Source organism: Notothenia coriiceps, unplaced genomic scaffold, assembly GCF_000735185.1.
Source record: "Notothenia coriiceps isolate Sejong01 unplaced genomic scaffold, NC01 NC01_scaffold00034934, whole genome shotgun sequence".
In the NCBI taxonomy this organism is placed as follows: domain Eukaryota; kingdom Metazoa; phylum Chordata; class Actinopteri; order Perciformes; family Nototheniidae; genus Notothenia; species Notothenia coriiceps.
The window spans coordinates 263,676-286,432 of NW_011367635.1; the positions used below are offsets into that span (position 1 = coordinate 263,676).

Consider the following 22,757-nt stretch of genomic DNA (forward strand, 5'->3'; position numbering starts at 1 on the left):
GTCTTCATAAGATACTTTCAGATACTTTGTCTACTCCTCAGTCGATTAGTAATAAAGTAGTGCATCATATCATATAAGCTTAACACATTTCCTTTGTTAAACATAAATAAATTAAGGTAGTGAAGGAAAAGTACAAGGAAAAGTTGAAATAGTTCAGTTCAAGTATGTCAAAAAAGTTGACAGCCTGAGTTAATGTACTTAGATACTTTAATTGACTTTTCCACATCAAATCCCTATCAGACAGAGCATTGAATTTCACTGTGTTGCCTGAAAAATGGACGGTATCAACATCTGAAGGAGAAACTCATAATATTGTTTAAACAGAAGTCAGCAGTTTTCACTTCTCCATCAAGGCAGCTCACTTCCCTGGTGAGAGACGGATTGGTAAATCCAGAAGAGGAGGACAGTGGGAGAACATCGCACAGCTGTGTTTTATTTCTCTATAAAGCAGTACCTACCACAGCAGCTGCTCGGGACTGAGTGAGCCTTTCGTGTGCAGCACAGAGGGTCTGGCTCCAGATTCTGAGTCGTCTGGTCTGCCAATCCGAGATGACATGGCAAGTAATGCTACCATGACTGTCTTTATTTCCTTCCTTCTTTAAGAGTCTGTTCACATCAGCATATTTCAGGCGTGCGTCATTGTTGTGTTACTAATGGCAGCCATAGTGGCCCCTTCTCTTTGGGTTTGTGAATGTCATATGATTTGATTCTTAGTGATTATCAAATAAGCAGAGGACTGAGATGTCAGTATTGCCATTGTTCAGACCCTGAGTGTGTCTGTGTGTGTTGTTGAGGCTAGAAATGGCCCCAGTGGAGAGGGATACACTTTGCAGCGGGTTCACTGCCATGAAACCATCCAGGACTCCTTCGACCATCGGCAAACCAAAGGAATGGGCAGGTAAAGTTCTTTTTAAGTTTGTTTTGAAACAATTATAATGTGTCAAGCAAGGTGGCCATCAATTGTGTTGCTTTTGATCCCACTTTCTGAGCTCTAATAAACATGTATGCTATAATTGTATGCTATATATTGGTCTCTACAACATTGCTGTATATCTATCTGTCAGGGTACGAGCTCTTTAAATTCTGAAAATGTAAAGAATTACTTTCCCAAAGTTATGTCCTGCTACTTGCGTACGCTACTCCTTTATAAAGCCTTTATCATGAGGTGTATGACCATGACTATTTGTCATTGATGGTTATGTGCAAGCTGAGTAGGTTATTTTTTCTGATGAGAAAGCTCAGTCAGCAGTGTCCACGTACTGCATTTTTTAATTCTCATCCAGCCTTTTGAACTGCAGCATTCATCTGCTTTAACACATCCGCTGCAACCCTTTCAGGCTGAATAGGAACAAGAACATCACACCCTTGAGTGCTGTGGCTTTCATCGCACAGATTGCTGAGTGACTGAGTAGTGTGGCATTTCCCCTCAGACAATAAATCTTAGCCCGAATGAGTCGGGATACTAAATATGAACAGTGGAGTTTTGTCAGTTTTAAGCATACCATATGTATCAAACATCTGCCATGGATTATTGGTACTGACAATACCAAGACTTGGACACTTACTCTGCATCAAACATTTAGTGGTATAAATGGTGTCAGTAAATCAAATGTATTGATCAGAGGTTGTACTTCAGGTACAGAAGAGACCATAATCAAATCTTCATGAGCAAACAGCTGAAGGGATGGTGGAGACTGTGGAGCGATGTGGGAGCCAATGTAAATAAATGGGTGACAAGACAGAGGACATACAGCCAGACATATTTATAGACGGTGAGAAATTGATATGGAGAGTGTGCAGCAGAAGGCAGAGAGACGGATAGCTGAGGAGAGGGAGCGAGAGAGGGAGAGTGGGCAGGGCTCTAGGTATGTGAGAACAACAGTACGCCGGCCAGTGGGACAGACAGGGGGAGTGAGAAGAAAGAAAGGAGGGGAGGAAGTGGAGATTGTGTGGTTAAGTGCTTGGAAGTGTGTGTGTGTGTGTGTGTGTGTGTGTGTGTGTGTGTGTGTGTGTGTGTGTGTGTGTGTGTGTGTGTGTGTGTGTGTGTGTGTGTGTGTGTGATGGGGAGGAGAAATGGCTTTTCGTTCTCCTTCATGAACACAGTTGGAGATTGCAGCCGCTTCAGTTTTCTTGCCACGTTTTGTGCACTTGCCATCTCTAATTTGCTGTAATGGTATCCTCCTTTGATTAGATTCCCAGCTCTGCTCTCTGCTCTGCTCTGACCCTTTTATGCAGCATCACAGAGCATCACAGCGCTGGATCTGCACTTAAGCTTAGATACTAGAGCAGAATCCTGAAGCAATCATAGACTCTTACAGGAAGTTGTTTGTAAACCATTAAATCCTTTTCCTCATGATATCCTTAGAGAGACCCTGTTCAAACTGATACAACACCAAGTTCATTGTAAATATTGAAAAATATTATTCTGGTCTCATTTATATGTTAGTTAAAAACATTAGGATCTGTGTTGGAAACTATATGTAATGATCTAACTACTTGTTAAAGTCTAATAAGATTAATTATACCAATTAATTACGTAATTAATTTTCTGGTAGTAAGAAAGCATTTGGATTGAATATTCAAAAGTTAATACCAATGTACCATCGTATCTCAATTCAAGCAGAGTACATTTGTAAGGTACTACACTGAAGGCCATCTGTGTTATTACATTTCAGAGGTATAAACAGCTTTTTTCTATGCATTTGACATCTTTACGATATAAGAAGTGTATAATCAAAACTATAATGATCTGAAATTGGGAAGCAGTGTAATTGATTTAATTGCCCAACAGTAAATAAAGTAGTTTAATTTTTCTCCACTTCAGATATACATTACAGCAAAATGCTACAGTAATGTATCCTTAATAATTCATGTGATATAATGTAACACTGACTGGGCCCTTTTTTCTGCTGTAAAATAATAATGAGTATTCACTTTTGATATTGCAGTGGTGGAATGTCACAAAGCACATTTAGTTAGTGTAGACAATGTACATAACTTAAGTATTCCAATGTTATGCTTTACTTCATACTACTACTACTACTACTACTACTACTACTACTACTACTACTACTACTACTACTACTACTACTAGGCCTACTACTACTACTATAATTACTACTACTATTACATTACAATTCAAAGATAAATATTTACTCCAGTGGATTTATTTGGTTAAGATTTGTACTAACATATGATTTTCCTTTTTTAAATATTATGCACTGTTACAGATTAACCTACCCAAAGTATATAACTTAGTTCAAATCAGCTGTACCTCAGCCAACAGTATTATATAGCCAACACATTCATTCGTCAGTAGCTAACAGCTATAAGCTTATTACTGTGAAACACCAATAGGAGCAATTTTCTTACATTTTTACATTTTTTCAAATGTTTTTTGGCACTTTGACTTGTCATTGAGTATCATTGTATTGTGATATGGTAAGAGTTAGTAAAGGATTCCTTTGATGTAATGCACTTTAATTAAACAGTACATCAATTAAAGATAACAGTTTGATCATTGTACAACCAATAATCTTTAGCTGACAGTAAACTAAAAAATAAGTTCCTCTCTCAGGTGTTGTTCCTCTTAAAGATTAACAGTATATGACCACATCTTGCCACATTAGTCGATCCTGCTGCGCCTACTCCTGCTGTCATACAGTCTTATTAATGACTGTTTCACGTGGTCTCTTTCCAGCAATCATGACTCTGGAAATTAAGGACATTCAGAAAGGAGAGACATAAAATGGAGAAACCAGACATAGAGCTTTAGCTGATAAGCAGAGAGAGAGATGAAACAGGAGAAAGATTTGAGTCGAGGCCCTTGCAGATACCTTCCCTGCTGTCCTCAGCAGAAAGCAAGATGCAATTAACAAGAAAAAATAAGTCATTGATTTTACTCTCCTCTCCTCCTGCCTTGTGTTTATCTCTCTCCCTCCCCATGACTCCCCAGGGATCACTCCACTGTCACTGTTTATTCTCTATACATTTAGCACCTATATGCTAACATATAATCCATGCTTATAATCATTCTGTAGCAGTTAAAGCGCAGCCTGATCCAAACAAAACTCCTCTCCATACCGCAGTGGAAATGATATATTAATAATATCTGAAACACATGATGAAATGTAATGGAATAGACGAATGGATTTCATCTTAAAGCAGGATGTATTCACTGCAAAATGGAGGCCATGCCCCTGTAGATTGACTTAAGAGGAAATCTGGATGCATGGTAAAGCCTGTGGGCTTAGCTGTATCCAAGAGAGACTTCTCTGAATAATGATCCAGGATTGTCAACGGGTGAATTATTTTAGAATAATATCAAAACAAACAAAGAAACTATCTTTATCTTTATTTCTCTCTGTCTCCTTCTCTTTCTGATGCTGGTAATCCTTCACACTCTCCTTTCTGTCTCTTTATCTCTATGTGTGTGTCCATGCAGCGCGGTCTAAGAGCATGGTGCTTGGAGAGTTATCTCGGATCTCCAGGCCCTGCTCTCCTCTGGATCAGGAGAAAACACTGAAGGCAGGATGGCTAAAGAGACAGCGGAGCATCATGAAAAACTGGCAGCTGCGTTGGTTTGTCCTGAGGAACGAAGCTCTGTATTTCTACAAGGACCAGGATGAAACCAAGGCACAGGTGACACTCACTAAATAACACATTCACAAGACAGTTACCTGTTGACACCTGTTTTCCTAAGAGGCTGCACTGCCTTGTGTTTCTAATCATATTGGTTAGAAGCGTGATGCATATTCAAGCTTCATGAATTTATCTGATTATTTCCCCAAGGAAGTTTGTGTTCCCTGACTCTGAAAATAGCTTATTGATTCTTTTAAAGCAGGCGACAAAATACATGTTGTAGCCTTCAAGTAAAAGGAAGGAGTTTTCTGCATTATGCATCACTGAGTTTAAAAGCTATGCTCTAATCGGTATATGTGTTGGTGCTGTATACTATAGTTGGAGAAACATTCATTCAAACCCTTAAGACCCTCCACACTCTCCATTAAAGTCATAGTATGTTGTGATTGCCCTGACACACACTGATAATGTGGTAACAAGCTGCCCTGTGGTTCTGCTATTAGCACTTAGTAAGTGACCATTGACCCCCTACAGTATATGCTGGAAGGATGCACAGTACAGGAAGCAGCAGAGGGATAAATAGATGAAGAGATGTTTCCCTGAGTCATCCCTCCCTCCATCATCATTACATCCCTCTTTTGGACGGATGCCCAGAGCTCAGTGTATTCAGAACTCTACAATGTTTGACATGCACTTCACGTCTAAGTCCAGAACCACTCATCTATATCCTGTTTGGCCCACGAGTTCTGTTGATACAGGTGTTTTCCTCCTGCCTGCCCATCTGTCAGTCTGTCTTTCTCTCTGCCTCTCTCACACCTTTCTCTCCTTTCTCCTGCAGGGTTGTATTCCTCTTCAGTGCAGTCAGGTCAATGAGCTCCCTGCCAATCAGGACGAGCCCGGTCGCCACCCTTTTGAAATTGTTCCAGGTGAGTTGGCATGGTGACAACTCTGCTTGTAAGGAAGTGCGTGAGTCTTGTTCAAGTTACTCTACACCTTTTGTTAAAGGGCCATACAAACACTTTTTTGTTTTGTTAAAATTGTGTGTTATAAAGCACATCTTATATATGTTATACATCTCCCACCAGTACAAAAACTTGAACACATTTTGAGTTTTCAGTGTTTATAATGTGATAAGTCCCCAAATACTTCAACATCAGGGCATTTCCACAACCACTAGAACATTATCTCAATACCAAGTGTTCCGTTAATCGCAGGAAGTATGTCTCAGTGTTGCTCGAAATTGGGATCATGCTGTAAATACAGCATGCCATATCCTCTGAGTAAACTGTGTTGGCCCCGAATCAAAGTGATGGATGGAAAATAGAAGTAAATCAATATAAGTCACAAGCTGCATAACATTTGCAAAACAGCAGAAAAGATGTGATTTTCATGTGTCCCAAGGATTCAACAACAGCTTAATTCATCTCTGCTCTTGACAGTGCGGGGTTGGCATGATTACCCTCAGAACCATGTACAGTATGTATCAGAAAGATCAAAGGCCAGAGAAAGAAAGAAAGAATGTTGTACTTGGATGGAGATGTTAAGATTTAAAAGATATGAGCCTTTTTGCATAAATACTGGCTTTAATAGTAGTTTCTCTGTCTGTCATGGAAAAGCGTCTACGGTTATATCAACAGAGGTTCACCTGAAAGCATCCGTTCTTTTAAGGGCTCAACATGGGCCGTTACCAGGTTTACTTACACCATGAGGATGGGATTTCCATTTAAAATGGTAGGAAGTATTAGCTTGGAGGCTTGGTTAATGCATTGTAGAAACACTGTAACACCACTGTATTGAGGTACTTTTGAAAGCCAATTGAAATGATGAAAGTATTGCATAAATCTCCCTCTATGGCTTTACCTTACACATTACCTGGGTTTAGAAATACATGAATGTCAGCAGATTTAGCAGCTACTGCAGTGCTGCATAGTGGCACTGCCTATAATAATTGGCTGTTGCAGTTATTGTTTTTGATTATATATGTGGCTTTTTTGTGAGTGTGCATGTTTGTGTGCGTCTTCACACAAACTGTAAATGTAAATGGGGTAAAATGATGAAATACACTGATGTTACAGCTGAAAATATGCTGAGGTAAAGGATCTGGATGGAAGGAGAAAAGAAAAAGAGGCATGGTGCATTTGCTGCTGTCCACAGGGAACACTGCTCTTTCTGGGTCATTTCTCACACACACACAACACACCATGCAGGAGAGTGAAGGACTTAGTAATGAATGTAGGTTTTGATATATGCCCTACAGAGTAACCCCTACCAAATACACAAATGTCCTTATCTTTTGGAAAGTGGTCATAAGGTTTTCATCAGTACAAACAAAGTATAGCATAGTTTTTTAAATATCTTCATCTGTGCTTCCACCTCTTCCCAAAACCCCATAAAGGGAGAGGATTTCACATATCCCTATTAAAGCTAAACTGAAATACACTAAAATGTCAAACCCAAATGTCCATCTGGGTAATGTCAAGCTGTGGACAGCCAGAGGCGGTGAGGCAGAGCTGCATGGCTGCGTCTTTGTACTTGACAGGGGTGCTGGAGCTAATAAGGTTATTGAAAATACTGATAGTTCTAGTTGGGAGAATTGACTTTTTTACAGATGATTCACTTGTGAACCGCAAAGTATATTTAAATGTGGTTTTGTGTATGAAACCACACAGCACGAAGGCTTTGAGTTGTCGTTCTGTCCTATTGATCCAGAAAGTAATGAAATATGTCTGTGTTTTCAGGGGGGGCTGGAGAAAAGGATCGAACAGGAGTAAGCCACGAATCATTCCTGCTGATGGCCAACTCCCAGAGTGACATGGAGGATTGGGTCAGGGCCATACGTAGAGTCATATGGGCTCCACTTGGAGGAGGTGTGTTCTTAAAACGTATCCAGATTATTTTCTTAAAGTACCAATAAAGCAATGTATAACATCAGAATTCCAAAATCTTGGAAAGCCACAAGTCTTTTACAATGAGTTGTATTTTAAAAGCTGTCAAATAAATGTGGTGGAATCGGATAAAAGAACAAGTAAAATATTCCATCCATAAAATAGCATAACATGGATACTTAAGTAATCTTCAATAACCTCATAATTGTACCTAGAGTACTAAATGTTCTCCCTACAGCAACGGCATACACACAAAAACACATGTCCACATACAACACTTACTTACAATAATAATGCAAATCAACTATTAATGCTTTAAAGACTGGACTTCTTGGGTACACCTAAGAGAACCTTCTGAGCGGTTAATGATTGGTGTTCATTTGCTGTGTGGCTGCAGGTGTCTTCGGGCAGCACCTAGAGGAGACAATGTTATACGAGGCTCAGTGTGGGGCGCAGCGACCGGTCCCTTTGCTGGTGGAACAGTGTGCGTGTTTCATACGTGAACATGGGCTCAAAGAGGAGGGCCTTTTCAGGGCCCCCGGACAGACCAATCATGTTCGAGAGCTGCAGGATGCCTTCGACCGTGGCGAGAAGCCAGTGTTTGACAGGTGATGCAGTGGGAGAGGGCATTTTATATACAGCTGAATGCCAATTTATAATCCATGCTGGAAAGAATTCGTTAATCTATGTCCCCTCTCTCTGTGTTTTACAGTACCACAGATGTCCACACAGTGGCATCACTGCTAAAGCTGTACATACGGGAGCTTCCGGAGCCTATAATCCCATTCCCGAAATACACACAGTTTCTATCTTGTGCTCAGATTCTTACCAAGGACAAAGCAATGGTAGTTACATGTCTACTTAACAATTTATTGCTTGATTTCCAAACTGTTGCCTTGGCATTAAACTTGACTTATGTATGTTTAAGGGTATCATAGAGCTTGGCAAACAAGTGAAATCCCTTCCCCAGGTCAACTACAACCTCCTTACATACATCTGCAAGTAAGTCAATACTGTCTTGTTGTCTGATATCAGTAGCTGTTAAAGGAATACTTCACCCCTTACATGACCATTTTTATATCAATAATTTATGCAGTGTTACCTTCATTTATTTTTTTAAATATTCCACTATGACCAAAGATACTAAAACTGGAGAAAATTCATAATGAACTGAAGTAAACGAGGGCTTGTGTGTTTTAAAAGTATGATTTTAGTTCAAATGATTTTGTGAGGTAGCAATCGTGGATACAATTCTACTCGAGCATGTTCTCAATGTTGGTTTCTGTCACTGTGGAAGCATGCTAGAAAAACAAAGTCTTACAAGTACAAGGTAACACAGGGTGAGCTAATAATGTACAAATGGTAAGGTTGGCGGCAGTGTATTCCTCAGTGATGTGACTATGAAGTGTTTTGTTCCTGCTGCTATGTCCTTTTCACTGTTTGATTGAAGATGTGTCAGTCTGTCATACAAAAGAAATGTCATTCATTACACCCACATCCTCGTCATCAGCGGAAGTGGCATCATTGATTGACTCTGAGTGTGAATAATTTCCTGTCTTCTCTGCCTTCTGCACATATTTAAATACCATCAGCTAAACCCACACACCAGCCAGAGTCAGGACTCAGTCCTCCTTTTCCTCAGTTTCCTTTTTTCTAGAAAGAAAGAATGAGTGGTTTATTGATGTGGCATGATCTTTTTAATAAGTTCTGGTTCTTCCTGGTTTAGGTTTCTGGATGAGGTTCAATCTCACTCCAATGAGAATAAGATGAGTGTTCAGAATCTGGCCACTGTGTTTGGACCCAATATCCTTCGGCCCAGAGTGGAGGATCCAGTTACCATGATGGAGGGTTGGTGATAATGCCAATACATGTTTACCTGCAGCTTGTGACACTAGCTTGCTTCACAATCAATATTTATAATGTCATGAACAATGTCAAGCAAGTGTGTAATTTGTCATTGTAAACAGGAAGTTCCCAGGTGCAGCACCTCATGACTGTGCTGATAAGTGAATACACACAACTTTACCAAAGGGAGCAGCCGGAAACTGAGGCCAAGATTCCCCCAAAGCCTCAGCAGAGTCCAACACAACGGGGCAAAGCAGAATGGCTCTCACAACAAAACAATGACCCCCCATCTTCCAAAGCCCCTGAAGAGGAACACCGATCTTCCACCCCTTCAACAGAAAGTAAGCCAACTGCACCAAGCCCAATTACATCAGAAAAGGTTGTGGATGGTCAGATTGAAGAAAAGACAAAGGGTGAGACAGAAGTGAAAGGGGATGAAAAATCAGATGGCAAAACTGAAGGGAAAGGTGAAAATGAAGTAGCTATGAGCCCCAGTAAACAGTCTAAAGCCCTGCCCACGTGGAGGTGCTCCCTCAAAGGGGGGACAGCATCTGGGGTGCAAAGGGGGAAAATAGGGGGGTCTGCAGGGGATGTGTCAGTAGCTGGTGGGAGCAACTGGCTGATGAATGGCCTGTCGTCCCTCCGAGTTCACAGGCGCACCACCTCATCTGGTGAAAGACTCAAAGACACCCTGAAGGACTCAACCCTCTCACTGAAAGAGACCACTCTCCCTCTTAAGGACACACAGAGAGACTCTGATGAAGACTGCCTTCAGACACCCCTGTCTCACAGAGGCCTCCACCAATCCCACAGACTGTCTGCCTATGACAATGTTGCCCCCTCCAGTCTGAGCCTGCCTGCTGACACCTCAATCTGGACGTCCTTTGAGATCTCATTGGCCGAGCCAAAGGGAAGCGAAAAAGCAGTAATACTAGAACAGGGTAAAGAGAGCCCTACAGAGGTGAAGGACAGTACAAGTACTCTGGATAACACTGCAAGCGGCACTGAGGATGATATTACAGGAACAAATGAAGGTCTCGCCAACATGCTAACTGACCTCAAGCAGGAGCTGAAGAAACAGAGGACGAGCTACGAAACCTGCATTCGAAAGTAAGTATAAATCACTGATATTTTATTTTAAAAATAAACCAGCAATATTTTTTTATTTATGACTTCTTCTTTTTCTTCTCCTCTTCTTTGAGGTTGGAGGAGTCTTGTTCTAAGTACCAGTCCCGAGTCAACCGCCTCGAGGAGGAGCTGGACCAGGAGAAGAAGAAGTTTCAAATGCTTGAGATCCGACTCAGGAACTCGGAGAGGGCACACCAAGACGCAGAGAACCGAAACAACCTCCTGCAGAAAGAGATGGAGGAGTTCTTCAAAACCCTTGGAGATCTGACCACAGGAGCAACACGGACCACCTAGCCCAGACCAACCTGCCTTCATCTGGTCCATAAGAGGAGGAGGAGCTGGATTACTTGGAAGACCAGTAAGCCCCAAAGCTTTGAAGACCAAATACCTCTAGTGCAGTACTACTGCAGCCATCGTGTCCTGTTTAGTACAGCCGTCTTGTGCCTACACTGATCAGTGCCGGTGCCAAACGAGAACTCCTCTGGACAAAGCAAGCATTTTATCATTCCGCAGAATTCCTTATTATACACTGTAGGTCATGTAGCTTAATATGTATTATCGAAGTTTGTAAAACAGCAACCAAAAAAAAGGCTTTTCTGATGATATGAGGTAGTCTTCCCATGCACACCCTCCTCATTTCCCATTAGAACCTGATTAGAACTCATTAGAGAAACATTTACTTGACATTAAAAATAAAGAACAATGAGACGTTAAAAATTCAACTCTTTTATTTGTTGGAGTTGAAGGTAGACAGTTTCCATTTCTGATGTATATAATTGGTCTGTTAGTGAGGCAATTTCAGATCAAAAGGCTTAACTTTACATAACTGGCCTGATCTAAACACACTACAACAGGTTAGCTCTTTGCTGTCAGTATTTGGCCAACCCATCAGAAGACTGCAACATCATCCAAGTGGTGCCGAATTCCCATCTTTCCTCTAAATGTACCTGCACTAAAGCCAGATTTGCTCAGAGAAAACTCATGCGTATTCTATTCTATCTTTTTCTATTTTTGAGGAAATGGAGAAGAGGAAAATGACAAAAACAGGAAGTCACAACAGTCAGTTGAGATGTGGCCTAGAAAGGGGTAAGGACATGCGTCACAATCCCCAAAGTGCATTCTGGGAGCTGATGCTATGGGTCACTGCCTGGAGTGCCCAACTATGAAAAGAGCAAAGGGACAGGTTGGGAATTTGAGCCATCATATACATCCAAAGGTTACCATGGCAAGTAGCAGTTTCCTGAGCCTCAGAAAACATACATACATTTCCAGTAAAATGTACAGATCAATCACTGACTATATTAATCTATGAAGTATATTGCACAGAAAAACAAAAGAAAATGAAACAAAATGCATATAAATAGTAGTTCTGAATTAAATGTACATTACATACAATAGACGCCTCCTAGCTTGAAATAAATAAATAAATAAATAACGCAAATAAAGAAAAAATATGGATCTTGTGTTCTTTCCAATGATGTGTGCCGTGATATACATAATGCATCTTCAAAAAACATGTGTGCATGTGAGGTAGAACTCAGAAAGACGCACCACAGAAGAGAGGAGCATCTGCAACAAAGAGGACTGAAAAATTATTGAAGTGAGTAAGGGCACTTAAATTAAACATGTTAAATATCAGACAGCTGTGACCAATGTCTGAAAGTGATTTAGACTTAGTTTCTGGTGACAGTCCCAAATACAGAACTCATTCTAGCCAGTGGAGTGGACTATATTAAATTGTTACAGTGCTAACAGTAATCACTTGCTCCTCACTAAGCAACATTTCTATTCACTTACATTCACCCTGTTGTTCCTCATCCAACAGACCATCACCTACAAGTTACATCTACCTACATAAGTTAAAATACAGTCAGTTAACAGTATGCTATAGTAAAAAAGAAATTCAGTGTCAGGGAAATAGACCATTTGACTGCTTGTCAAGATGCACACAATCAGAGGTGACGTAATACTAAGAAATAAGGTGGATACACCAAATGACGCTTTCTACAAGAAAGATGAGGGAAAATATTTTTAAAAAATCATTCATCTGCGTTTTGATTCAAGATGAAGTGCACTATAGACTACTGTTAAAAAAGAGAATTGGTGTAGATTCATTCACATGTCCCAAAACAATACAAAAATGCCAAATTAACAATTCAAAAAATATACTCAACATAATATTGCAGTGCTAACAATGTGGTTTTCAACTGTGTAGCAGTAGCAAAAAAAACAGCAATGAGTAAAGTACAGTCGAATCCCTCTCTTCCATCACATACATCACAGATTCACATCAAAACATACTCTCTTCTTTGCAGCAAAAATACAGTTATAATGATACAATTTCAAACCACAGTCATTTACAGTAGTATAGGGGGAGGGGAAATAAAAACAAACTGTACATTAAAAGCTCAGCTCTACAAACTAACATGAGAAGTTCCATTGGCCTAAACCCTCTCCCATCACACACACTGATGAGGAAAGGTTGATTTTTGTGTGTGTGTGTGTGTGTGTGTGTGTGTGTGTGTGTGTGTGTGTGTGTGTGTGTGTGTGTGTGTGTGTGTGTGTGTGTGTGTGTGTGTGTGTGTGTGTGTGTGTGTGTGTGTGTGTGTGTGTGTGTGTGTGTGTGTGTGTATGCGTGTATGCGTGTGTTATCTGCAGCAGGCCAGCGCACCCAGAGAGGTGTGGCTGTCTAAACTGCTGTCTGTTTCAGAGGTGATGGTGGGGTCACTGCTAGGGTCAGTGGGCTCTGTGGACATGGACGAGACATCGTTGGCCGAAGAGGAGGATGACGTGGGTTGAGGGGGGCTGTCAATCACTGCTGCACCTGTGCTGCGAAAAACACACGTCACCACATAGGTTTGATTGAAAAAACACAAAACTGCCATCGTCTGCTGAGTCACACATACAGATGAAAACAGTCATTTTACATTTCAATTCAAAGTTATCTAGAATTTGGCCAGTTGCAAATCAAATTATGTGAAGCTTAAATAACATAACATAAATTCTGGAAATATGACAACTTTGGTCCCAAAATATTTTTTATTTTATTTGAAAATAACCAGAGCTTTATAGCAATATTTCAACTTTATTAGAAAAATATGATGGCTTCCTTCTTAAAATATTCCAAATTAATTAATTCTCCAAAGACTTCACCTCTTCATGACCGTAATACACTGTACTTTAAGCTGAAATATTGAAGGTTTAAAAAAAAACAATGACTTTACATATACACATAACAATATCCAGAAGTCTAGAAATCTCAGATTTGACATAATGTTGATTGGTTTAACCTACCATCATATTTGTATTCAGATACTTTTGTACAAAATAAAAAAGTATTAACATTTGAGCGTCAGAACCCAGAACACATTCAGGCTAACATCAACCTTCTTATATCGTGTGCTTCTATTTATTTACTGGTTCATTCTTCCCAACGCTTCTTATATCCCAAAATTATAAAGATTACTCACCTAGAGGAGGAGGCTGGCCTCTTATCACACCATTTCTTTTATGCTCCTCCCACTCACTCACTTCCTTATAAATTAGCACTACAAATGACAGAACAGGAGAAGGTTAAGTGGGACAGGAGAAACAGGTAGAGATCAATGACGTGTGTAGGTGATACTCTTCTTTAAAATGTGCCTACAAAATGTATTTCATACTGCACAGTTCAATCAGCGTCATGTTTCTGACTTGGAGAGGCTCTGCGGGCGTGACCCTTTTTAAAATAAGTAAGGGGTCATTATACCAGGAAGGGGTTAGGATGAGCTCATCCTGCAGCACAACTGAAAGGGATATGTTTTTTCAATCTGAAGTCCTTGTTTGCGCCACCGAATCAGGTTCCCCACAGTGGAAAAGACTAACGGAGGGGCTTCAAAATGGATTTCAAATCATGCAACGCATCCTCTGGTAACTACAGTTATGATACAGAACTGCATATCTGCACATTTACTTGCTGTCCCACTGGATTTCTTTAGACATGGTTTATTTGTGTGCTTTTCTTGATCACGTCACTATTTGTAAACTGATAATCGTAGAGTTTAACGTTTACAGAGCTGATGAAAAAATAGCTTGGATTTATAAATGATTAAAAGTTGCATATTAACATGTTAGATGTTTAATTAACCAGCTGGTTTTGTAAATAACTTGAAACTAAAATGTATTTATCTACATATAACTATTTTCGAGGTGCAGAAACAACACTGACATCCATCAGAATAAATGTATTTGATCAGACTATTCAGAGTGAAACCTCATAGGTCATTCTTGTGCTGCTTCAGAAGCCAGAGGGTAAATAATACACCAAAAACGGACTGGGAGAAATGTTGAGTGCAGTGGGAAAGAGTCTTAGCATGATGTCCGACCTTTCCACTCCTCCACGGTATGCTCCCTCTCATCTAGCTGCTTATCAAGGATCTTTGGAATGGGCTGAGAAAGAGAAAAAGGCTTAAATGGCAGATCAGGGGCTCAAGAGTGATGCCAAATTTCCACATCAAGTGATGTAATAAAAATCACATGACTCAGTTAAGGATCAGAGATCAACTTACCGCTTCCACTTCGGCCGGGTCGTACCAAACGTTAATGTAGGGGTGCTGCAGGGCCTCATCTACGGAGATGCGCTTGGAGGCATCGATCACCAACATCTTGGATAACAGATCTCTGGCTTGGCTCGCTGAGGGGAGAAACATCCAATACATAAGAAGCTCTGCAAATAAACACAAGTCTAAAAATGTATTTGGTGAAGTAGTTCTATTAGGTCATATGACTATAGTAAATACAAAACACACTACCTTTGAGTTTGTTGTGATCAGAGTCGGCAGGGAAGAGCACATCTGGGAAGAGTTTCTCAAAGGTGTACCCAGCATAGCGTGGCCTGTTTTCTACGTACGTTCTTACTGACTGGTTCAGCTTCATTAGAAAATCCTGAGATGGAGTGCCTAGCTGCTCAATTACCTTGTTCCACTGGTCGATGTCTAAAGTGTAAACGTTAAGGAAACACATATACAGTAACACACCAGCAGCGTTCTTTGTCGTTGCAAACTCTTCTTACATTGTTCAAAAACACAAACTTAGATAACATAAATGATGCAGCCTATCACTCTTTTCCTACGCAGCTATTTTAATAAACAATCTGTCTCAGCAAGTATCAATCAATCTATTGCCCTTTATTCTCTGCTTTGGTTTAAAATAGACGAGCAATGATGGAGGTCCTGTTTCCAGGGGGGAACATTTTGGGAATGAATGAGGGGAACTCAGTTCTCTTCACACGGCATGAAGTGATGACAGTGATGAATTAATGACAGGGAAGGATACGATCAGTGCCGGGGAACAACACGCACCCCTTGATCATCTCGGCCACTATGCAGCCCACTGACCATACATCCACTGCACATGGATGTGTAGATGACAGGGAGGTGGACATGCAAACAAAATGGTGGGATAAAAATAAAAGCACAACAAGGTGAAAATGATGCACGCAGAATGGCAGTGGGAATGAAAATGGAGAACATGCAGCATCAGCAAGATATATGAGAGAAAGCAAGGCAGTGATGAAAATGAAAACTGACATGTTTAAAGCCCATGGCAGTCAGAAAGCTTCCAATAATGCATGTTAAACTGGGCTATTATAGAAAGTCCCCAAAGCCTGGCACCGCATACTGTATTCGAGCCAACATTTGACTAGAGAAATATCTGACAGTCTGCCCAGCAGGAGGCGCAGACCCTTTAGAAAAGACTGTAAAAGCGTGAAGAAATATTAAAATAGACCCAAGGATACAGTCCCTTCCCGGGAAGAGGATTTTATGGCGAACCATTTCCGCCAGTATGCAGCCCACAGACCATATGTCCACTAGTGAAGTGGAACAAAGCCGGTAAGAGGTGAGAGGAATGCACAACAGGTTAGTTACACGCAGGAGGCCGGTTAGTGAGCAGTTTGTTAAAACAAAGTCCCATCATGTGAAGAAGCACCATGAAGCTTGTGTTAATAGCAAGACTTATCTTCAGGTGCCTGTACATGGGTTATAAAAGATCTAATACAAAAACAGTGCATTCAGTAGATGAACACTAACCATTTGCTTGGTAGCCCATGCCCAGGATAACCTCTGGGGCTCTGTAGTAGCGTGTAACCACATAAGGTGTCATCAAGAGGCCCGTGGCAGCTGTCCGAGCCAAGCCAAAGTCCAAAATCTTCAGTGTACAATCTGACTTGACAACTATGTTGCTGGGCTTCAGGTCCTACAGAGAAACACACAGCAAAGTGTGATTTCTTGTCATTTCTAAATGTTAATTTTGTCATTTACAAGCAATGACAAAAACATGCAGATGTATTGATGTACAGTATCAGCAAGTGGTGGCATGAAGCAGCATTACTTAAACAGTGATAACTTTTTGTGGGTTTTTGTAATTACAGTACCTTGTTTAAAAATCATGTTAAAACATTACCCAATAGTCAAATCCACCTGACAGCTCCTGCTCAAGATCTTTTTTGGAGATTCATCTTTTGTTTAAGCCATGTTTCTCTGCAATACAAATTTACTTTGCTTTCTAGAAGCATTTAAAGTTTACAGTTTCAAGATGAATCAAGTAATGCCACTATAAATCAAGTACTGGCATATTACACCAAGGTTTTGGGGCTATATCACTAGTTGGGAGTCGTTATGCCTTTTCATGATGAAGTGCAATTGTAAACCTCAGTCTACAACTTCTTATTGTTAATCTATATGATATCAAACGTTCACCTTCCCTTTTCAAAGTAGAGGTCAGAAGTATGTACCAGCTCATACAAACCTCAGAAAAGTAGCAAGAAATGCAGTGTTTTGTTCAAAGACATTTCATCAACAATAGTTGAAGTATAGAACGTTAATCATTTTTTATTGATGTTTTTTTTTTTAGATTTTTTATATCTCCAATTTATTTTAAAAATAGATTTGTTGGTCATTAAAATACTGCCCTTACATTTCAGTGTAAAGTGTCACAGAGGGTTTAAGAGTTCCCTTTTTTTTTTTCAGGAAACCTGCGTGGCGTTAGCCAGCTGATGCTCACCCTGTGAATTATTCCGGCGGCATGCAGGTGTTTGATGCCACACAATGTCTGATAGAGCAGATAGGACAGCCTCTCATGGTCCAGTTCCATCTGAATGACCTGGCACAGGTTAGCATCCATCAGCTCCATCACCAAGTATCTGACGGGGCAGAAACAGTTTCAGCAAACATACGAGAAGGAAATAATTCAATCACAGAAATGATACATACTGTATGCAAACGTACTGCCCTAAATACTTACACATCTGCGAAATCTTCTAATGTTTTTTGTGGGGAAAATACATTTAATAGGTGGATGATCTGCGGGTATAAAATGACATGAATCAGAACAGTGGGGTCATGTCAGTTACATAAAGTAAAGCACATACATTAAAGCATACAATCTCCATAAACATGTTGTCATTCTCAAACACCATGTCTCCCACTGGTTATGAGAGTGAATTTATTTGCAAACTTACATTTTTGTGATTGACATATTTCATTAGGACTAGCTCTCTGTACGCCCTCTTGGCATGGGTTTGATTTTGAAACGGCCGACTCAGCTTCTTGATGGCAACGTTTCGTTCCAGGTTTTGGTCATAGGCAGAGCTGAGGAACATAGTTAGCAAATCATTTTTAAAATATGGTCACAGATGTAGCATGAAAATGAGTAAACATTACAGGTTATGTATTATGACTTCAATAGTATAAACAGCTCTCCTTTTTTCATTAACAACATAAAGTACAAGTACAAAAAGAGTATTACAATTTATATAGATTCCTATTGTGATTTCATAATCATGAGTGTTCTGGTAACATATCAGTGACCTTTATTTTTGCAACCAGCTGTTGACTAAAAATGTTGACGAGGTTGCATCACTCACCAGACGATTCCCTGAGCTCCTGAGCCGATGGGTCTCAGGTTCTGGTATCGCTTGAGTACTGTAAACGTTGAGTCCCCAACATCTAGGCTGTAGAACTCTCTTTCTTTCTTGTTTTTGTTCATGGCGAGGTCTTCTATTATTTCTCTCTGTGCATCCAAAAATGTCCTCTGTGTACACAAAAACAGGGACACAATTAAATATTTGTTCCAGGACTAAACCAGCAGATGAGCAAAAAGACAGTCAAACGAAATCTCTGCTCAAAAGAAAGCAAACTAGAAGGAAAGGAGAATAGATATTGCTGAATTTCACAATTGAGGCGAGCACGTTTCCTTATCCAAGCAACTCAGCAAACACACCAGGATGGAGGATTTGAAATCATCAGCAGTGGTGGTGACAGAACAGCAGGCAACGGGAAGGTCTACTCCATCATGTGAAACACGACTCTCATAGTGACTGTCACACTGGAAAACCAAGCTAGGTGATAATTCCTTTGAGTTTGGACCCCAGCCCAGGACTCAAGCCCAGTTCTACAAGCGGGTCTTCCACAGGCACATGCTAACTGGGTCAAGTTGCACCATGCGGCTGTGAGTCCAGACCACACGCAACACAGAGACGCCACATTTCTGTGAATGATATTCCCAAACGTATTTCAAGTCAACAGAACCACCTTAAAAATCAAAAAAGGAATATTCAGCTTCCTTTTCCTTTCTTCAATTCTTATATAAGCGTAATCACCCTCCCCACTCTTTCACTCTGCCGACACTCGGTCCATATGAGGGATATAATTGCCAGAGAAAAATGAGTCAGCTCTCCTTCTGTTCTTTCAACGTCATAAAGACGTACATAACATCCGCCTCCCTCACAACATGAAAATAGACATGCCGCTTCTTTTTATTTTTCAGACAGGAAGACAATTAGGCTACCATCATCTTCGTTGGCTAGTTATGAAGGCTTGACATTGCAGCTAGTGTGCAGTGATGTGGGTGGTATAGACACTTACTTTGTAGTAAGACCATGATTATAATAATGGCTATTCAAGGTGGTAATTGAGGTCAGGTCATTGCAGGGAGGGAATCACAGGCACATTGGACCACATTAAAACCCATTGTGTTAATACCACTGCCCCTGCTGAGAAATAACTAGTATTGACGCTTAACTACATGCTGCATTGGCAAATACTGCTGAAATCAATGGCCTTCTATTAGATTGCAGTTATGTGTCAGCTGCAGTATTTATAAGGAGTGCAGCAGCCACATCAGTAGTCTCAGCAGCACCTACAGTAAGAGGTCTGGACCTCGTGGTTTGAGGATTTGAAGGCAGCGAACTGTAATACATATAGTCTCAAAATGTATCCAGCAAAAGCATAAATATGGGGAGGTCATTCCTGGAGCACACTGCTCTCTAATGACCTAAACTCTGTTTTCTATAGGCTGCTTTGCTTAATGATTTAATGAATGGTTTCAGAAGCACATACTTCAAGGACAATTCAGATCATGGCACAGGTAAACATAAACATAAATTAAACAAATTACAAAAAGTAGCTTTCTTGTTTATAAAATTAAAAAATCTAAAATTGTATGATAAGGTCTATACATATCTTATATTTACATAATTTGAATATTGTGTTCTTCCAATTTAGATGCATCCCGCAACAGCAGATGAGGAAAAACAAGAACTAATCTGAACTGCAGACGTTTATTATAATCTACCTTGTTGATACAATAGCTCCAGTCCCATTATATATGCCCAAACTGAAACAGCCATTTTCCCAGTCCACACATGAAAAGTGTCAGCAGGGCGGAGAGAGACAGAGGAAAAGCAGACCCCGCTCCTTCTCCAGGCCTATATTAACAGTGGAGCAACACTATCGACCCGTTTTTATTTTAACTCGTTGTCATCGTGTTAACCTTGGCCACACGACCCCTCTATTTCCTGTTAAAAGCAGAGATAGCTTGCAGGTAAAACACTGTAAAGACCGCAAAAAGTAGCTAATACCGTAACCTCTTGACTGCGAATACGCCAGCCGCTGCACAAGAAGACATTATTGTAGCCTTAATGACAGTCATATCGCGATATGACAGGGCCTGTTTGTGAATCAGTGCGCAGTCGGCGTATGCTAGCTTCAATCTGCACACGATATTTAAAGGCTACAACATGTACGGACACATCTCATTGTAACGATACGAAGAGTAGGCAAGTCGGATAAGTAATAAGTGAAGCTACACTGTCACAACTTTAAACAACAACACTGTGGTTAAGCAGCATGCAAATAGCGACATACGACCCTCCCCCACGGCCAAACAATGAGCACGTCTGAGGAGCAGAGGTGCGAATCCTCATCTTACCTCTGTCATCAAATGATACTATCGATCCCGCCTTAGTGTGATCTGCGGCGATATGTTCCGGACTAATTGTTTATGCCGCCGGTAAAGGATGGTTTATTCCGTTGTGCGGCTTAAAAATACATGACCTCACCAAAATTCACTTGCCTACGTTTCCATCTGGCTACAACTGACAGGCCAGGACGCGCAGTGCGCACGGGGCATGCGTCCCAGCAGTACGTCACGGATCCAGAGACACACCCACCGCCTCCTACATCCATCCTTCCTCCTTCCTTCCGCCTATCTGCCTATCTATCTATCTATCCATCCATCTATCTCTTTCCATTTTGTTTTGTCCCTTTTCCGTTTAAAACATGATACATAAGATGTTGTGTTATGCTTTTATTTGAAATGTATTGCAAAGGGCAGACATTAGCCTTACTTAAAATATAGAACTTCTTCTGCATGAGAGACATACATAATGTTATGTGAAATAAGAATTTCCCAATGAGTGAAATATGAGGCAGCATATTTATTTATTTTTACATTTCATTAAAAAAAATGTTTTCCTGGTGACAATAAAGAGAATAGCTGGAAGGGAGTGCCAATATGGTTAATGGCTCATTGAGCAAACAGGTCAACAAGGAGTTGACATTTTTTCTCTAACTAAAATTAAATGTCTTGGCAACTGACTTTGTCCACAAAATGTCTTTGCTGCAACATTTTTCACAAAGATGAATGTTACAACAGCCTATGTGTACAGGTGAAACATAAACAGCATAAAGCAAAAATAGTAAAGTATGGACACATTTGAAATGTTTAAGAATTTAAAATGGTTCCTTTCTTTCTTTCTTTGTCTGTATTATGCTAGTAATGTTGCATTAATATTCAAACTATAAATAAGAGACCTGCTTCCATGACTGATAAAGCTATTTGTTTTATGCAGACTAACAGACAACTACATCCAAGTTATAAAGGTTTTCAGATGGGATTCTTACAGTACATTTGGATGATGGTGAACAAAGGGTATATACTTTTAAATAGGCTATGATTATTTTTTGTTTTATGTCAGTATACCTGTGTTTAACAGTATCAAAAATAAATAACTGTTTAATTAAATTAATTAGAGTTTTATGTTCTTTCCCACTAGTTCCTTGGTTCGTTTATTTCCATATGGGACCAATGGGCAAAGCATAAAAGGTTTTATATCTGTTTCCAGGGTAAAAGGTGATGCTGCAGAACATATCCATTGATAAATGATTTGACATCTATTTGCATCATCAGTTCCTTGGTTAGTTTATTTCCATACTTGGACCAATGGGCAAAGCATAAAAGGTTTTATATATGTTCCCAGGATACAAAGTGATGCTGCAGTTATCATATGCATTTATTAAAGATTTGAGGGCTATTATTTGCATCATCACTGTCATCAGAGCAATATTATCTTCTTTTAGCCCTTGGATCTTATCTCCTGTCCATATTTAACTGCAGGACCATTGGTGGACTATGACATTCATTAGGGCTCTGCAGAAATCCATAGTAGTTAGGGTACCGTGTAGAGTTCATGCATCATCTTCTATACGCTACAACAACGACGGTATGCAGCATGCTCTGCGAAGGCATGTGACTAAATAAGGACATTAGGTACAATTACGTTAATTTAGCGCTGAGTAGTTTAAATTCTCCCTGCGCCCTCCTGACAGGCCTGAATGGTTGTTATTTATCCTGGTCCCTGCGCAGATACCCCGGGGCCTGCAGAAAAAAGCTGAAGGCAAGCGGCATGGATAAACCTCCCAGCACCGACTCCTGCAGCAAGACAAGGATACTACGCTTTCTTACCCCTTGTTCGAGGAGAGCCCGCAGTGTTATGATCATTGTGGGGGAGCAGCCCTATAGCAGCAGGCTACAATCCACTCGTTTGGCCGAGATCGTTCGTCCTTCTCAGGCTTCTTTGTAGCGCACCTACCACCGGAGATCCACCGCACCTTTGGGCGTCAGACAGATTAGTTAAAGCGGTGTAGCTGATCCCACGCCATCCGCTATTGGTGGCTCTGACCTGTCGCTGTCAACAGCAAAGATAAGCCAATTATGTGT

At 40.4% G+C, this 22,757-nt stretch overlaps 2 protein-coding genes across 6 annotated transcripts; one reads left to right on the forward strand and one right to left on the reverse strand.

Moving 5' to 3' along the window:
• The first annotated feature begins 415 nt into the window (after positions 1-415).
• Positions 416-12,833, forward strand: arhgap22a (Rho GTPase activating protein 22a). The gene is made up of 11 exons (XM_010790970.1): positions 416-557; positions 800-898; positions 4,445-4,641; positions 5,420-5,507; positions 7,320-7,448; positions 7,864-8,074; positions 8,179-8,311; positions 8,395-8,468; positions 9,193-9,314; positions 9,434-10,421; positions 10,514-12,833. The coding sequence occupies exons 2-11, from the start codon at positions 802-804 to the stop codon at positions 10,731-10,733; spliced, it is 2,259 nt and encodes a 752-aa protein (XP_010789272.1). The 5' UTR covers positions 416-557; positions 800-801; the 3' UTR covers positions 10,734-12,833.
• Positions 12,834-13,010: 177 nt separating this feature from the next.
• On the reverse strand, positions 13,011-22,709 carry mapk8a (mitogen-activated protein kinase 8a). Of its 5 annotated transcripts, none has more exons than XM_010790972.1 (12): positions 22,503-22,709; positions 18,343-18,509; positions 17,938-18,067; positions 17,721-17,779; positions 17,481-17,619; positions 16,508-16,673; positions 15,753-15,824; positions 15,230-15,412; positions 14,987-15,111; positions 14,804-14,867; positions 13,910-13,987; positions 13,011-13,263 (listed from the first exon to the last, which is right to left on the reverse strand). In XM_010790972.1, exons 1-12 carry the CDS (start codon positions 22,536-22,538, stop codon positions 13,088-13,090), a joined length of 1,395 nt encoding a protein of 464 aa, XP_010789274.1. In that variant the 5' UTR covers positions 22,539-22,709; the 3' UTR covers positions 13,011-13,087. The 5 variants fall into 5 exon arrangements, with proteins under 5 accessions (XP_010789274.1, XP_010789273.1, XP_010789275.1 ...); XM_010790971.1 differs by lacking the exon at positions 15,753-15,824 and adding an exon at positions 16,216-16,287 and having other exon boundaries at positions 22,503-22,707; XM_010790973.1 differs by lacking the exons at positions 15,753-15,824; positions 22,503-22,709 and adding exons at positions 16,216-16,287; positions 20,688-20,894.
• Between the last annotated feature and the right edge of the window lie 48 nt (positions 22,710-22,757).

What these genes read in the sequence shown, in the direction of transcription:
- arhgap22a (XM_010790970.1), top strand. Translation starts at nt 802, where the DNA reads ATGGCCCCAGTGGAGAGGGATACACTTTGCAGCGGGTTCACTGCCATG. An exon ending in CCCTTTTGAAATTGTTCCAG is followed by an intron (nt 5,508 to 7,319) that starts GTGAGTTGGCAT and finishes CTGTGTTTTCAG; the next exon opens with GGGGGGCTGGAGAAAAGGAT. An exon ending in TTACCAAGGACAAAGCAATG is followed by an intron (nt 8,312 to 8,394) that starts GTAGTTACATGT and finishes TGTATGTTTAAG; the next exon opens with GGTATCATAGAGCTTGGCAA.
- mapk8a (XM_010790972.1), bottom strand. Translation starts at nt 22,538, where the DNA reads ATGATCATAACACTGCGGGCTCTCCTCGAACAAGGG. An exon ending in ACCCGGCCGAAGTGGAAGCG is followed by an intron (nt 14,868 to 14,986) that starts GTAAGTTGATCT and finishes TCTCTTTCTCAG; the next exon opens with CCCATTCCAAAGATCCTTGA. An exon ending in AGGCCAGCCTCCTCCTCTAG is followed by an intron (nt 13,264 to 13,909) that starts GTGAGTAATCTT and finishes TTCGCAGCACAG; the next exon opens with GTGCAGCAGTGATTGACAGC.